The sequence below is a fragment of the Acomys russatus genome, chromosome 6 (genome assembly GCF_903995435.1).
Source record: "Acomys russatus chromosome 6, mAcoRus1.1, whole genome shotgun sequence".
NCBI lineage: Eukaryota > Metazoa > Chordata > Mammalia > Rodentia > Muridae > Acomys > Acomys russatus.
The window spans coordinates 89,226,267-89,244,448 of record NC_067142.1 but is presented as its reverse complement, the minus strand read 5'-3'; the positions used below and the strand labels follow the sequence as shown (position 1 = coordinate 89,244,448).

The 18,182-nt window shown below is 38.0% G+C and overlaps 1 protein-coding gene across 2 annotated transcripts; it reads left to right on the top strand.

Moving 5' to 3' along the window:
- The first annotated feature begins 6,374 nt into the window (after nucleotides 1-6,374).
- LOC127191065 (olfactory receptor 10C1-like) lies at nucleotides 6,375-7,343 on the top strand. Of its 2 annotated transcripts, XM_051148302.1 has the most exons (2): nucleotides 6,378-6,709; nucleotides 7,142-7,343. In XM_051148302.1, the coding sequence occupies exons 1-2, from the start codon at nucleotides 6,378-6,380 to the stop codon at nucleotides 7,341-7,343; spliced, it is 534 nt and encodes a 177-aa protein (XP_051004259.1). The 2 variants fall into 2 exon arrangements, with proteins under 2 accessions (XP_051004260.1, XP_051004259.1); XM_051148303.1 differs by having other exon boundaries at nucleotides 6,375-7,343.
- The last annotated feature ends 10,839 nt before the right edge of the window (nucleotides 7,344-18,182 follow it).

Sequence of the window (18,182 nt, the reverse complement as noted above, 5' to 3'; positions counted from 1 at the left end):
CTCTCTCTCTCTCTCTCTCTCTCTCTCTCTCTCTCTCTCTCTGTCACTTAGTTCAAGTCAATATTATCTCCTTTGGCACAGCCAAACAGACATTGCATGAGAATAAAACTCAAACCAACATCCAAGGTAGCAAAGATAAAGTAACAACAACCACAATCACCTATCACATGGTACTAGGGACTGAGTTGAGCAGAATAGTAAAACAACTTAAACACTACTTGATTTTTCTCAGTTATCAACAGGTATCTGATATCAATAGCACATAATTATTACAGATGATGAAAATTTCATTTCATGAAATCCAAAATATTTTCATGATTTTTTTTCAAAACACCCAATAACTTAGTAACAGAGGTAAATAAACACCATCTACATCAAATCCACAGTTTGCACACTATGATGAGACTGAAAACTTTATTCAGATTTTACTAACAAGATAAGGATATAAATATTCAACACCTTACCTTAAAACTCAGAGTGCCTTGGCATAACCATGTGCTCTACTCTATATGACTTATTTTCTGGGAGACAACATGTTGTATCTTTGTCATCAATGTGACAATTTTGATGCAGAAGAAAAATTATTAGGTTATTGGGGCACTCCCTGTGGATAGAATGATTCAGATGTTCTGTGATAGAACTATTTCTCAGGAGAAAGGGCTGCTGAAGAGCATGGCTCCTCTGCACAGAGCTATTGTCCTATCCATAAGAACTCTCTGGAGTGCAATGAGATGCCTTCTGAAACTCACCAGTGAGAAGAGAATGTGAGTCTCCTGGGGTGGAGATAAGAGGAAAAAGACACAGAACATGGAGAGTTTTAGTATAATATGTTTATATCTCACTGTTTTCCAGGAAGGGATAAAGTACAGATGTGCCCAGACAATAGTAAAGTAAGTGTGTGTGTGTGTGTGTGTGTGTGTGTGTGTGTGTGTGAGAGAGAGAGAGAGAGAGAGAGAGAGAGAGAGAGAGAGAGAGAGAGAGAGAGAGAGAAATACAGAGAGACAAAGAGAGACAGACAAAGAGAAACAGAGAGACAGACAGGGAGAGATAGACAATGACAGGCAGACAAGAGAGGCAGAGGCAGAGTCACAGGGACAGAGACAGATAGACACGTGCACACACACACACACACACACAGAGAGAGAGAGAGAGAGAGAGAGAGAGAGAGAGAGAGAGAGAGAGAGAGAGAGAGAGAGAGAGAGAGATTGGGACACTGCCTTGAAGGACATGATGCTCTCTCCTGAGACACACAATCTTCTTGACATCAGGCATGATTCCTGACTGTAACAAAAGCTTTCCAGTACAATGTAAAGATGAGGATGATGATGGTGCATGTCACCTGTATGTTGTAAGGAGAGGATGAAGAGAAATCCAGGAGTGGATAATCAGAAGTAGAAACCACCTAATTATCTTTTCAAGTGCTGAGATTTCATGTAAGTGCCACAAAATACTCAAACCATTCTTCCATTCTTGTTTTAATTAATTAGTGATTGTTTCCTACTGTTGAAGCTACTAAAGTTTATGCAGACTCTTTCTCAGAAACACCTCTGTGTTGATGTTAATTTCCTGTTTCTTAGTAAATTAGAATTCATTTATCACTGTAATACTCATTTTATATGATACATTGTACTCTAGTCAAGAGATCCCACGGTTTCTAATGGATTGAACTAAATTTCCAATCAGCTGCATAAGTGGTCATAGGTGAGTGAATGGGAAGAAACTGGAAAGTCAGGGCTGAGCTTTCTAGCAATCTTTTCCTGACAAACCTACACAAATTGTGTGTTTTGTTATAATAGAAATAGTCATCCCATAATGGTGAAGATGAACATTCTCTGAGAGTTTCCACACACAGACACTGCAGTGTTTCAGAAACATAGTTCAACAGTGTGTTGTGGCCTTAAATGATCAGATGAGATACTGAACCCAACAACGAACATTTCTAACCATATGATATGAGGGAAAAGGAAGTTTTTTTTTCACCTGCACCATTCACAATGCAGATCCAAGTAGGTGGGCTGGACTTGGGTCTCCAGGCTGTGTAAGGTTTCATGCAAAGCCAAAAAGTAAGATTTCAAAGTCCTCTCATCTCATACACCATGTCTTGTATATATACAGTCACCAATAAAAACATACCTTGTGATATGAACCTTCAGAACCTTGTCAATGCTTAATGCACACTTGATTTTTATAACACTGAAGGTCTGTGTATAAAATAGAGCCAGTTATTGGTAAGGAACCAGTTCAAACAGCTCAGCCAGAATGATGTGGAGGATGATATCAGGCAGTGCTTAAAAGGAAATAGTCAATGCAAAATTTAGGTCAATAAAATGTAATAAGTGAGAGGCAAATGGGTTATCTACAATCAGAGCATTCTGACAATTGTTTATTTCTGTCAAGAATCTTGATACTTTCTGAGAAAATCATTCTCATTCCACATCTTGAGATGAAAATATAACATTATGGGTGTGTGCCAAGGCGAGTTTCTGGAAGTTTAACTGAGATCACACTCTCTAAACGGAGAGCTGTTTGTACGAATAAAGAAACTACTACTAAACCAAGGTGTTAAAAATAGGGTGTTAAAAAATACAAAGTTTTTAAGAAAACATTTCAGATTTAAAAATGGCCATTTACTGTGTTGTTTTTTTGGGGTGGGTTGTTTATTTGGGGACTTTTTGTTTTCTTTTGTTTTCCACAATAACACATAATACACGAGAATATAGATATTTGAATTTAATATAGTGCAGGGAAATGGTTACAAACCTTTAAATAAATGTAAGATGCATCACCAAAGAGTATTCAGTGTTTCAGCACATTTTTTTTCAAGAGCTAAGTCCACATAATCACTGCAGACCTCCTGCTTCATGATTATTAAAGCTGTAAGTCAACCCATGTGTTCTCTATTCTTCAATTTTTAGAACTTCTGCATGAATGGGTGCATATTCAATATAATAGATACAATAATCTATTAAACACAACTATATCCCCCACTCCCACCCAGGGATAGAAGATTCAGGCACCATTTTTATGTATGTGTGAATTTTTTGCTTTCCATTATCCACAGTAAAAATCAGTTTGTAGATCAATTAATGAATAGGAATAAAAATTGTATGGTGGGATGAAATTCACCAAAATAGAGTATACACAAGGAGATATAAACGTGTTATTTTTTTGTTTAGATCACATGTGGGGGATGAGAAAAAGACTTGTGAGAGAGCTGATGATGTTTATCCCCTTAGAAGTTGAACCACCATGTGGGGGAGATTGGTTATTAAGCAGATGAAAAACATCCTTGAACAAATGCTAAGAGAAGGTAAAAATGTGAGCCAAATCAAGAGGTGGGGCCTTTGGACACTTGGGATAGTTTTGGCTGTTCATTGCTGCACTTCTAGACACTCCTAGAGAGAACCACTCGAGCAAAGGCTTTGGGGCTCCAGGCTCTGGCTGAGGTTCTGGGTTCTGGTTACTCCAGGTTCCAGCAGAAGAAATCCTGCTGACTATGCCAGGAAATTTGTTCCTCAGAACTGATATCCTTATGGTTTCATTACTTTATTCTTTAATCTCCTTTTCCTATTGTTTAGGTTAGTCTAGTTATAAGTGAGGTACTCTCGGTTAATAAGTTCGAAATAAAATATATTTGTTAAGAAAATTGAGCCCACAGTAAATCTAAAGTGGCTGTGAGTAGACATACACACATGTTCATGTCCTGTGTAGCTGATAAGAACTGAGCACCTGACCAACTTCTTAAGTGATTTTGGGAATTAACTTAATTATCATTGCAGCAACCTTATGGAAATTATTTTTTCTAAGCCCATCTTATAAGTAATGAAATTGAGGAACAGAGTGTGAGCAAATACTGTTATCCAGCATTGTTGTCTATACTAAGACCTTAACTCACAGGCAATTTCTCTAGGGTGCTACATTCTTCTGTTCTATGTGCGTCTCTGTGTGCTTCTGCATGAACATACATGCACACATATGTATGTGGCATGTATGTATGGACATGTCTTATATGTGTTCATAAACATGGATGGCATGTTTATTTGTAATAATTTGGAAACTCCAAAGCCCACATTTGATTTTTGGATCAACTATGATGTGCTCTTCTCACAGACAACATAGCATGACATGGTGACATTTCATATTTCATTATATCAAGTGAATAAAGGGAATGCCTAATGGTATCTTCTAAGATGACAGTATCTTCTATTCTGCCCTTATCAGAGAAAACATGTTGTATTGAGATTTTTTTTGAAAAAAAAAAAAACCCAAACATCAGTTGATCAACATACACCCCCAAAACCAAAAGGGTCACCTCATTTGGAGGGAAAATTTAGACTGAGAGGAAAATAAATAAGCAGCATCTGCAATATATGAGGGACATAAGATTGAACTTTGGAGGATATACCTGTCAGCAGCAGGCAGAGTATCTAAGGACCCACAGAAAGTTAAACCCTGAAACATCTCACTACATGAGAACTTATGGATTGGCAATGACAAGAAAGGCGAAGTCCACACTCAGTCTCTGTATGAGGCTCTGAAGGAGACACAGAAGTAATCATCACCACAGAGTTAGATGCTACTTTAGCAATATAGCATAAAAAGTACAGAGTGTAACTGCTAGACAGAAGAGTTAGATGATTGCCAGAAAACAGAAAAAGCTTTGCCATATTCAATAGTTTACCAGGGAAACTGTTAAGGAAGTACACAGCAGCTACCTTGTGAGAAAACGAGCCAAGAGAAATGAAGTGTATAAACACTATGTGTGCAAAAATATGAGTCAACTGACGTGATTGTAATATGAGGTTCACTGAGACGGAAGGCTAGGAGGGAATTTCCATCAATTCAGGCACCAGGCTTCCTCTGAGAATTCCATCATTCAAAAGACTGAGACAGGGAAATTAGGAATTTGAGGCCACCCTGGACTACATACCAAGACCCCATCTCTCTTACTCTTTTTTTTTCCTTATTTAACCCAATGGCCTGATTCATAGACTATCATGAACAATACTAAGAAAACAGAAATTTAATTTACAGGCAATGATACTCTCACTTAAAAAACATGGTCTATTATGAGATAGGAACTATTATGATACAGAACTCTCCTGCCATGTTGAGGGTTGTGGAAAGAGAATTCATGGTGCTATCACCCTACTTCTCTCTCATGTCTTAGCTTGTGAATTTTAAGAAGCTTCTCTGATTACCTCATTACAGCCCAGACTCAAGATGTGCTTTGCCTTGAATTCTATGCATTACAGTAATCATTTATTCATTGAATGGTTATTTGGTTTTACTTTCCTTTCATAAAAATATGAGTCTTACTTGAGCTGAGTACTAACAGTAGCAATCACAGAATATTCTGGGCCCAAAAAACTGAGGATAGGTGAAAAGAGTATCAATGGAAACAGGAAAGCACAGATATGATGAAGGAGAGATAAATATGTTTTTTGTTTTTTTAGATCACACATGGGGGATGAGAAAAGACTTGTGAGAGAGCAGGTGATTTTTATCCCCTTAGAAGTTGAACGATCATGTGGGGGAGATTGGTTATTAAGCAGCTGAAAAACAACCTTGAACAAATGCTGAGAGGAGGTATAAATGTGAGCCAAAAACAAGAGGCGGGGCCTTTGGAGACTTGGGATAGTTTTGGCTTTCATCACTTCACTTCGAGATGCTGCTCTTCAAGATGAACCTCTTGAGGGAAGGCTTCTGAGCTCCAGGCTCCGAGTGAGGTTCCAGGATCTGGTTGCTCCAGGTTCCAGCAAAAGAAATCCTGCTGATTAAGCCAGGAAAATCACTCTTCGGAACTGATATCCTTATGGTTTCATTATTATATTCTTTAATCCTCTTTTCCTATTGTTTCAGTTAGTGGGTTATAAGTGAGGTACTCTCAATTAATAAGTTCATAATAAAATATATTTGCTAAGAAAATTGAGCCTACAAAATGATTTGGTAAGAGATAAGTTTTTCTGGGTAGTATTTATAAATAGGTAACAAGAAGAATGTTGGAAGAATTGGGACACAATGTTTTTCTTTTCTTTTATTTGTATGATATCTTACTGTGTAAGTGAGGCTAAACTCAGGGTTACAGTAAGCCTTCTGAATCAGCTTAGTGCTAGTACCAAAGGTACACTTTGACTAAATCCATGTACACTTGCTACAATGCTTAGTGCACTTTGGAAAATCACCTGATGTGATAAGGAGATAAAATAATAGATATGAAAACCTGTGAGGATGACTCACTGTATCCAAGTCTGATTTTATGTCTATAGGCAAAGATTTTCTCTCTAACTTAACTGAGCCTCTCAAAGTATTAAAATGATTAATATCCCTCATCTTCAAGGATCCTTCTAATGACTTGCTGTTCTCTCTTCCAGGACATGAGTGTCAATTGCTCTCTATGGCAGGAGAACAGCTTGTCTGTCAAACGCTTTGCATTTACCAAGTTCTCTGAGGTCCCTGGAGAATGCTTCCTCCTGTTCACCCTCATCCTCCTCATGTTCTTAGTGTCCCTGAAAGGAAATGCACTCATAGCCCTTGCTATCTGCACCAGTCCATCCCTGCACACCCCCATGTACTTCTTCCTAGCCAACTTGTCTCTCCTGGAGATGGGCTACACTTGCTCTGTCATACCCAAGATGCTGCAAAGCCTTGTGACTGAGGCCCGGGGGATCTCTCGGGAGGGTTGTGCCACACAGATGTTTTTCTTCACATTCTTTGGTATAACCGAGTGCTGCCTATTGGCAGCCATGGCCTTTGACCGCTACATGGCCATATGTGCCCCACTACACTATGCAACCCGAATGAGTCGTGGAGTATGTGCCCATTTGGCAATAGTTTCATGGGGAATGGGATGCATAGTGGGGTTGGGACAAACCAATTTTATTTTCTCTCTGGACTTCTGTGGACCCTGTGAGATAGACCACTTCTTCTGTGACCTTCCACCTGTCCTGGCACTTGCCTGTGGAGATACATCCAATAATGAGGTTGCAGTATTTGTCGCAGCAGTCATCTGTATATTCAGCCCATTTTTGCTGATCATTTCTTCCTATGTCAGAATTCTGGTTGCAGTGTTGGTGATGCCTTCACCTGAGGGACGCCATAAAGCTCTCTCCACCTGTTCTTCCCACCTACTTGTAGTTACACTCTTCTATGGCTCAGCATCTATTACCTACTTGAGGCCCAAGTCTAACCACTCACCAGGAATGGACAAACTCTTGGCCCTCTTCTATACAGCAGTGACATCCATGCTAAATCCCATCATCTATAGTTTACGGAACAAAGAAGTAAAGGCAGCACTGCGAAGAACTCTGGGACTGAGAGAAGTTCTGACAATCAATAGGTAACAGAACCCTGAAGAGTTGATAGCTAATAATAATGCATAAAGAGCCCAAGTTAACAAATAAAAATTGGTACATTCTTCTGTATTATATTGAGTCTCTTCATAATTTTGGATGCATTTCTGTACTTGCTTTTGTTTTCTAATTGCTAATTCTAAAATTAGGTCAAATACTAAAGAATGAAAGTAAAAGTCCTGATAATGTAGAGGGTTTCATTATGTTTTCATCTAGCATGACAATCTAAATTGCCAAATTATATGTCAGAAATCTCAAAAATTATAGCCCCTGTTATCCCTATGACTTGTGATCTTTATTGAGAAATGTCTTATATGACTCTTTATTCCATAGTAACTGTATAATGGGTCTTCATTCAGTCTATATCTCCATTTTTATTTAGTAGTCCAACTTACTACAAGTTTCTGAATTTCTGTGTGAAGTATTATACCAAAAGTTTACAACCATTACAATACACTGAACTGTTAAGATGTGAGACTATTTGCTTTAAAATAATAAGGAAACCATGAGAAATATTTTCAAGAGTTTCCATGACAGTTTCTAAAATAATGTTAAAGTATTAATATTTGGCAACTCACAGGCCACTCAGGACTAAGGGTGCAGATAGACTAACTACAGTTATTTGTTTCTCTCTGCCTTCTTCCAAGTCCAATCCCCCATTCTCTTCCCCAGATCTATAATGGAACACATACTGCAGTCTCTGACCCCCAACTCAAACAGATTATGATGACTTCCACCCTTTCTTCCTCCAACTCATTCTACTATCCCAGGCTCCAACATCAGCCAGCATTGCCTGGGAATCCTCAGCCTAAAAACTGTAGTCTAACCATGGATCTTCAAGAATCCCTCCTTTCCACCAAATCCAATCCCCACATATCCCTCCAATTCTGCAACAGATCACTTGCTGAGACTTCCAACTCCTTTCTCCCCTCATCTCAAGCAGATCATCAGACCTTCTCCTCTAACCCTCCACATGTATCCTCTTATCCCAGACCCAAGTCCAGATGGATCTCCCTGGGAACCTGACAGCTGATTGTGACTGAAAAGCAAATAGGCCAGTGAAGCAGGTAGGTGAGCTAATGATGTTGACTCACCCAACTCTCCTCCATTTCTCTTGGAGCCTCAGCTCACTCTCTGCCCATATTCCTCAGGGACTGTGATGATAGTCATGGTAAACAGCCAGCTTTCCTCCTCTGGTGAACCATCTCTGCCCATCCCTCCTAGACCACCCCCATTTCTATGTGTCCACCCAAAAACCTAAAAGCACATTTTACCCAAAACCTTCAATGGCCACTCCTATCAGGATCCAAGAATAATTTCTTACCAGGAAAAACAGCCAACAATCGCTCCTAGAATTGGAGAGAGCAACATAAACCAATGAATAAAGCACCCAGCCAACAGAAACAAGATCAGATATCAGGAACTAAAACAATTTTCCAACACTGAGAAGCTTAGACTCTGATTTAAAATATAATAAATAAAAATCATAGGCTGGGGAGATGGCTTAGTGGTTAAGGGCACCATCTGCTCTTCCAAAGGTCCTGAGTTCAATTCCCAGCAACCACATGGTGGTTCACGACCATCTGTTATGTGATGTGATTCCCTCTTCTGGTCTGCAGGTGTGCATGCATGCAGAGCACTGTATACATGATAATAAATAAATATTTTCAAAAACCTGGGGGAAAAATCACAGCAATTTGTCTCCACTAGAGCCCAGCAACCCTACCATAGAAGGCCCTGAATATTGCAACATAGCTGAAGTACAAGAAAAGGACCTTAAAATACCCTTTATGAATATGATAGGGGTCCTTATACAAGAAATGAATAAGTCCTTCAAAGAAATCTGTGAAAACACAAAACAGTGGAATAATTAATAAAATAGTTTAGGACCTGAAAGTGAAAAAAGTCAATAAAGAAAACCCAAAATGAGAGAAATCTGGAAATGAAAAATTCCAAGAATTTCAGAAAAAAAAGCATCACTAACAGAACACAAGAGCTTGAAGAGAGAATCTAAATCTAAGAATAATATGAATAGTGAAAGATGGGAAGAGAATAGAATCTTCTTAATATTTAGGCTTTTAATTATTTATATATCCTACACTAGCAGTTCTTAAACTGTTGGTTGACCCCATTGGAAGTCACATACCAGATATCCTGTATATCAGATATTTACACTATGATTCATAATAGTAAAATTTAGTTATGAAATAGAAACAAAATAATTTTATGGTTGGAGGTCACCACAATATGAGGTACTGTATTAAAAAGTCATAGCACTAAGAAGGCTGAAAACAACTTTTCTGGACACTAATCCCCTGTCTTATGAGTAGATGACACATTTTCCCACATGGGCTACATATTTATTGTTCCATAATTTCATTTGCTTTATAATAGTTTTTTTTTCCAAAACCTTCCTACAGTTTTTAAGCATTTTTTAAAAAAGTTGTGGAACACGAAAGTCAGTAGGCTACTTTTGTAGTAGTAGAAAATAGATTGAAAGAGAGGCCAGGAATGTTGCCTTAGCACTTTTACAAACCTACTTTATTTGGATTTCTTTAAATGCCTATCCCTCCCTTCTATACTACCTACCCTAGATAGGAGGAAAAGAAGTTAATGGGGACAGGAGAAGTAGACACTTTTAGACTCAGTTCCTTGGAGATATTCCACTATTGGTCATCAGGATTCCAGCAGACTTGTTAAACAGCAGGAAGCCAGAACCTGGAACCTTGAAGCATTCTCTGGAGCATTTCTCTCTAGGAGTGTCTTGAAGCAGAGCAATGAACAGCCAAACATCGCAAAAACCAAAATGCCAAGCCTCTGGTTTTGGATCTGTGCTAGGATATTTATCACCTGGCATAGACCATGTCCCCACAATAGACAGTTCCTCTTCTGGTGTACAAATACCACATGTCCTCTCACCAGTCTGTTTCCAGCAGAAAAACACCTCACAGAAGTCTGTTTCACATCCCGCTCTTGGAGTGAAAATAAAAACACATTCACATCCACTACACATCCCCCTTTCTATTAAAAAATACCCTTTCCTCTATCATTATTACACTATACACAATAAGAATAATTATGAGAATCCTTAAATAAAAGTTACATTTACAATGTTTAGTCCATTTGTATTTGACAATCCTAGAGAAACAACTCTACTATTTCTCCTATCCTAGTGAGTCCTATCCTAGTGTCCAAAGTTTTCCAAAGTCAATTTCTTATCATAACTTACGTTTATCAAACTAAAACCATGTTTTTAGATATTAACTAACTAAAGCTTAATTGAAATAATACTATGGCTGTTTAGTCTTCATCCTCATCAGGGACTTAAGGAAATATGATCTAATATGCAGGAAGTGCAGGCAATCAGCTCCAAAAGTACAGAAATGACAGAGAGAGTTGACTGCTTGGACAGTCACAAAGGTTTTTCGGTATCATTGGAGCATCCAGTCTTCAGCATATAGCCCCTGAATATCTGACAGACTTTCCTGTGAAGCAAGAATTTTGAATTTTGCTCACCTAGTCTCTGCAAAGTTGGATAATAAATTTCTCAGTGTCATCCTGCTATCAGAAGTATAGATTAGAACAGTTGTTTTTGTCCAATGGCTATTTTGCCAGATTTTTTTCATGCCCATCATCTAAATTGAAGTAAATTGGAGGTACTGCCAGGAACAGATGTGTGTCTCTGTCAGAAAGCCCATTATTGTTAAATTCCATATTCTGTAGCTCTCTGAAGTGTTTGAAGACCATATATATATTTACTATAGTGCACTATCATATCTGTCTGTCATCTATCTATCATCTATCTATCTATCATCTATCATATCTGTCTATCATCTATCTCTATCTATTTATCTATCTATCATATCTGTCTATCATCTCATTGTATTTAAATAAACAAGCATTACTTATTTCTAGCTATATACAATCTTCCAAACCTTAAGAACATATACAAAAGACTAAACAAAGCTTATTTCTGCAATTAACTTCATTAGTCTTTAACAAGACTACAAGTAAGATTTATAGGTGACTAACTACTGTCAAGGAATACCTTGAGTGGATGTAGCAGTTATCAATAAAGTGCTGTTTAGCCAATCAGCTGGGCAGAAGGACAGGAAGTGGAATACAGGGCTCTGAGGAGAGAAGGAGGAGCTGGGAGTTGACAGTTGAGAATAGACAGTTGGTGGAGAGAAGCTACCCTAGGAGGATCAGATTGGCAAGTGATTGGGATACAGTAGGTTATGAGGATTAGAATCATTTGTTTTAGTTTACTAGTAGTTTAGTAGCAGTTTAGATTCTGCCCACAGTAATTGCAGCTTTAAACTACATTTCAGTCTCATTGTATCAGTTATTGGCTTCTTAGGCCATACAGATATATTAAATGCAACAAACTACAAACTTGCATTTCCAAACATCCTGAGCAGTTTACAGTAGTTAGCTTTCATAAGACCAGAACTTTACATCACATTTTCAATTGAGCTGCATATGTACAATACATTAACAGAAGTTGAACATAATAATCTTGAATTTCAATCAATATATAAAACCTATGTAAAATATTTGAGGATAGTAGATTCAATAATCAGCCTTTTTTCCTATAATTCTATATGACCCTTTTTATCATTCCCTTTAGCCCTCCTTTCCCCTAACACTAGATAGAATATAGAAGAGAGAAAGAAGGATAGAGAGGATAACAAAGAAATCTCTAAATATAACCCTTACTAACTTACCAACCCCCTAGACAATAACAACATTGGTAAACCACCAAAAACATCCATCCCACCTATTTGGGAATGGGGGGGCATAATGATCTTAAAATTACCTTTTGCTTTATTGGGGTAAAACATCTTTTGGGTACCCCTAAAAAATTAGGTTATTGGCTAAGTGCTGGGAAAGTTAGCTATATCATTTTCTGTCAAGTCTTTATGGGAATGATTGTTTGGGCTAGCCCTTTCAAAGTTGATCTGCATGCAAATTCTTGCAGAAACAGTCGCTTAGGCAGTCTGCAAGGCTGAATCACCTGGGCTACATGGGTCACTTCACTAATATCTGGTCTTATGCTGTGAAATTTTAAAAGTATTAGTATAGGCACATTTTTACATAATATATAAAATGTGCCTATACTAATTATATATATATATATATATATATATATATATATATATATATATATATATATAATTTGCAAGGTGTACAAATCAGCAAAAGATAAATTTCTGCCCAAGTTTTGAGCAGGTGAGTGGTATCTATCAGCTTTTTAAGTCTGTTTGAGCTGTAATTTCCATGCTGTATGAAAGGATGGCATGTCATGAGGACCAGACAGCCCACAAGATTCCTTTGCTATGTGAAGACATTGCTGTTTCATGTAGTAGGAGGTCTTCTTGAGTCAGGTCTAATTTTTATACATTTTTTGAAATAATATTGTTTCATTCCCTGTATATACACAACCATAACCACATCTGCATCTCAAAACTATTGCAGGTTTCCATTCCATTGTCAAAAGATTATTATAGTATATTGGTTCTGCTAGTTCTGCAGTTTTCTTTTTATAATCCAGTGTCTCTCAGCTACTGCTATTCCCTTTCACCAACCTTAAGAAAATTTAGAGTCAACAAAGAATTATTTAATCTGTCCCTGGGGATCTTTACCCTTCCTTTCTGTTTAATAAGCATATTTTTGAGGTATGACTAGCTCTTTCTAAAACTGCTTGCCCTAGAGTATTGAGTAGTATAACAGTAATGTGCCTTATACTATAATATGCAGAGAATCCTCATCTTACTGGGTACATATGCAGGACATTGTCAGGCTTAATGTGCACAGGTGTCCCAATAATTGCCATTATTTCCAACAATCGTGTCATTACACAATCAGCCTTTTCAGAACTTAAAGCAGTGGCCCATTGAAACCCTGAATATGTATCAATGGTACGGTGTACATACCTTTGTTTTCCAAATTCTGCAAATGAAACACATCCTTCTGACAGATCTCATTCCTTCTGGTATCCCTAGGGTTACTCCCAGCATGCAATGGGGCTTGGTTATACAGAGAATATGTAGGACACTTTTTAAATATTTCTTTGGCTTGTTGGTAAGTGATATAGAATTTGTCTTTAAATATTAACTGTTAATGTGATGTTTTTTATGAAAAATTGAGGCTTTGCCCTTGATGAAACAGTCACAGCTGAACAATGTTATCTCCTGCATTAATTCGCATACCATTTTTACATATGCCACGATTTTAATTTCTTCCTTAAAATCCTTATGTGAAATACCTGGATGCACAGTAAAGCCTTGAGAACTTGATCCACTCCTTTCCAGGATTATTCCTAGTGTCCCTGAAGGTAAAGAACCACAAACACCAGTGGTTATTTTGTAACATCCAACCTTTGGGAATCGTGTAAAAGCCTTCAGTAGCATACATTAAATCATTAATACCTAGTTTTCCTCTTCCTTCCAGCTTGTTACCTTCTGGATGAGCAAAGAAAGACAGCTTGTATTGTTTGCTGTGAGGTCTCAATCTAAGAGGCCCCTTGTTTTATTTCCCAATGGCAGTTCCCACAGCAGCTACAATAATCTGGGAGTCATACCATTACCATTATGGCCAGAATACCCTTGTTCTCATCTGAGTACCATTTTCTCCAGAGTTAATGCACCGGTTATTTTGGGGTCTGGAGATTTTAATCTTACAATTTATTTGTAAATGGCCAAATTTACCATAATTAAAGCACTGGGTACTTTGGAATCTGAGACCTCTAGCTATGGCTTGTCCTATGATATTGGCTTGATGCTCGCTTTTCCCCATTTGTCTAACGGGGATCCTTGTGCTTTTAATGGTTTAATTTCTCTCTCATATTCAGTATTTACATTCTTATACACCATGCTGTGTATTAATGCCTGTCTGATCTCAGCGTCTGGTTGAGCTGAACTGAATCTATGTAAGAATTCTGTGAAGGCTTCTCCAGGGACTTGAATTACCTTAGTGAATGAGGTGTTAGCTTTACCAGGCTCCTCAACCATGTCCCAAGCTCTGCAACATGACATTGTTCAATTACTTCATCTTCAGATCTGGTTTTGTTCTTGTAAGTCAGAATACTGCCTTCACCAAGCAATTGATTTTTAACATTTATCCGTCTTGTTATTCATTGTTGTTATATTTTTGTGGCTTCTTTTATCCACCACAAAACCATTGTAACTGTTGACTAGCTTCTAATACAGCTGACACAAATCCCTTCCAATCTTGCACAATAAGTCTATGGTGTGTAGCCCAATTACTTAACAGTTGTTTAACCAAAAAGAATGGATTCCATACTATACAATAGACTCTTTAAAATGCTTTAAATCTAGAATTTCTCCTGGACATCATGCCATCTCATCATGAGCCTCACCACTTTCATTAGCAGGGATATGTTGCACAAATATTGAGAATGCTGAAGGTGCCTGTGTAGCCCTAGGCAAATCCTCTAGCAGTACACTTGGCTCCCAGAACCCTTTTGTCCTTTCTGGCTTCATGTTCTTCCCTGTCCCCTTCCCCATGAGGGTGCATGGAACACCTGGGGCATAGAGCAGGGCAGGCTGACAAGTGCAGAGAACTCCCATGTTTAGCCACTGCTGGGTCTGAACACTTCTTTTTCCATTTATCAGTGGTGCTATTTGCTTCCCAAGTGCTTTCATCTCTATGGGTAAACTGTCTTATTTTGCCACCAACTATGAAATCTTTCACTACTGTAGGGTTTAGTGAAATTTCTAGTTTCTGTATCTCATCAGTCATTCTTCCAATCCTTTTAAAAAACAGAATACATCTTATTATTACATACCATTCTTTTTTATTTTATTTAATTAATTTATTCAGATAACATCTCAATTGTTTCCCCCTCACTTGTATCCTCCTGTTCCTCCCTTCCTCCTTCTTTGGCCCTATTCCCCTCCCTTAGGTCTGTGACTGAAAGGGACCTCCTCTCCCACCATATGGTCACAGGCTATCAAGTCTCATCTTGGCAGCTTGCTCATCCTTTCTCTGAGTGCCACCAGGCCTCCCCAGCAAGGGGAAGTAGTCAAATAGTGGGCACCAGAGTTCATTTTAGAGTCAGTCCCCACTGTCCACACAACTGTGGAGAATGTCCTGTCCATTGACTAGATCTGAGTAGGGGTTCAATGTCTACTACATGTATTGTCCTTGGTTGGTGCAGTAGTTTGATCAGACCCCTGTGGGTCCAGATTTGCCCATCATGATATTCTTCTGGATCTTTCTATGTCTTCATTCTCCCATAGTTCTCTCACCTAGAGTCTCAGTAGGAAGTTCTTGCATCTATCCCAACCTCCTGGTAAGTGAAGACTTTCACTGGACACCCCTTTAGGGCTAGTGTCCAATTATAAGTGAGTATATACCATGTGACTTTTCCTGAATCTGGGTTGACTCACTCAGTACAATAATTTCTAGTTCCATTCATTTGTTCCCAAACTTCAGGATTTTCTTGCTTTTAATAGCTGAGTAGTATTCCATAGTTAAATGTACCACAGTTTCTTTATCCATTCATTGCCTGAAGGACATTTTGGTTGTCTCTAGGTTCTGACTATTAGAATTAGGCTGCTATGAATATGGTTGAGCATATGTCCTTGTTGTGTGGTAGATCATCTTCTGGGAAAATACCAAGGAGTGGAATATCTGGGTCTTAAGGTAGCCCTATTCCCAGTTTTCTCAGAAAGCACCAGATAGATTCCCAATGTGGTTATGCAAGTTTGCATTCACACCAGCAATGAAAGAGTGTTCCCCTTTCTCCACATCCTTGCCAGAATGTGCTGTTACTTGAGTTTTAGATCTTAGCCATTATGATGGGTGTAAGATGGAATCTTAGAGTCATTTTGACTTCCATTTCTCTGATGACTAAGGATGTTGAGCATTTCTTTAAGTGTTGCTTAGTCATTTGATATTCCTCTGTTGAGAATTCTCTGTTTGTTTAGTTCTGAGCCCATTTCTCAATTGGCTTATTTGGTTTGGTGATGTTTCATTTCTTGAGTTCTTTATATATTTTGGATATTAGACCTTTGTCAGATGTAAGGTTGGTGAAGATCTTTTCCCAGTCTGTAGGCTGTCGCTTTGTTCTATTGACAGTGTCTTATGCCTTACAGATGCTTCTCAGCCTCATGAAGTCCCATTTATTAATTGTTGACCTTATGGCTTGGGCTGTTGGAGTTCTGTTCAGGAAATTGTGTCCTGTGCTAATGTGCTCCAGGCTCTTCCCCACTTTTTCTTTCAACAGACTTAGTGTCTGTGGTTTTATGTTGGGGTCTTTCATCCACTTGAACTTGAGTTTTGTGCATGATGATAAGTAAGGGTCTACTTCCATTTTACTACATGTAGACATCCAGTTAGATCAGCACCATTTGTTGAAAATGCTATTCATTTTCAATTGAATAGATTTGGTGTCTTTGTCAAAAATCAAGTGTCCATATGTGTGTGGATTTACTTCTGGGTCTCCAATTTGATTGCATTGATCAACCAGTCTACTACTGTGCCAGTACCATGCTGTTTAATTATTACTGCTCTATAGTACAGCTTGAGATCAGGTATGGAGATTCCTCCAGAGGATCTTTTATTTTATTTTTAAAATTAATTTATTCTTGTTACATCTCAATGTTTATCCCATCCCTTGTATCCTCCCATTCTTCCCTCCCTCCCATTTTCCCATTACTCCCCTCCCCTATGACTGTTCCTGAGGGGGATTACCTCCCCCTGTATATGCTCATAGGGTATTAAGTCTCTTCTTGGCAACCTACTGTCCTTCAGAGGATCTTTTATTATACAGGATTGTTTTAGCTATTTTGGGCTTTTTGTTTTCCATATGAAGTTGAGAATTGATCTTTCAATGTCTTTATAAATTATGTAGGTATTTTGATAGGGATTGCATTGAATCTGTAAATTGCTTTTGGTAAAATGATCAGTTTTACTATGTTAATTCTCCCGAACCATGAACAAGGGAGATCTTTGCATCTTCTGATATTTTCTTCAATCTCCTTCTTCAGAGATTTGAAGTTCTTTCAAACAAATCCTTTACTTGGTTGGTTAGAGTTATTCCTAAGCATTTTATATTGCTTGTGGCTATCATGAAGGGTGTAGTTTCCCTAATTTCTTCCTCTGCATGTTTGTCATTTGTATATAGGAAAGCTACTGACCTTTTGAGATAATTTTGTACCCAGCCAATTTGCTGAAGGTGTTTTCAGCTGTAGGAGTTCTCTGGTGGAATGTTGGGGGTCACAAATCTACACTATCATATCATCAGCAAACAGGGATAATTTTACTTCTTCCTTTCCCATTTGAATTCTCTTGATCTTCTTTTGTTGTCTTATTGTTCTAGCTAGAACTTCAAGAACTGTATTGAAGAGATAGGAGAAAGTGGGTAGCCTTGACTGGTCCCTGATTTTAGAGGAATTTCCTTGAGTATCTCTCCATTTAATTCGATGTTAGCTATTGGCTTGCTGTATATAACCTTTATTATGTTTTGGTATGTGCCTTGTATCCCTGATCTTTCCCAAACTTTAAACATGAATGCATATTCGACTTTGTCAAATGCTTTTTCTGCATCTAAGGAGATGATCATGTGCTTTTTTCTGTCACTTTGTTTATATGGTGAATTAAATTTATGGACTTCTGTATATTAAATCATACCTGCATGCCTGGAAGGAAGCCTATCTGTGTCACGGTGAATGATATCTTTGATATGTTCTTGTATTTCGTTTGTGAGTATTTAATTGAGTATTTTTGTGTCAATTTTCATAAGAGAAATTGGTGTGAAATTCTCTTTGTTTGGTCTTTGTGAGGTTTAGGTATCAAAGTGAC

Bases quoted from the DNA above. Each gene is read 5' to 3' on its own strand.
- LOC127191065 (XM_051148303.1), top strand. From the start codon at position 6,378: ATGAGTGTCAATTGCTCTCTATGGCAGGAGAACAGCTTGTCTGTCAAA.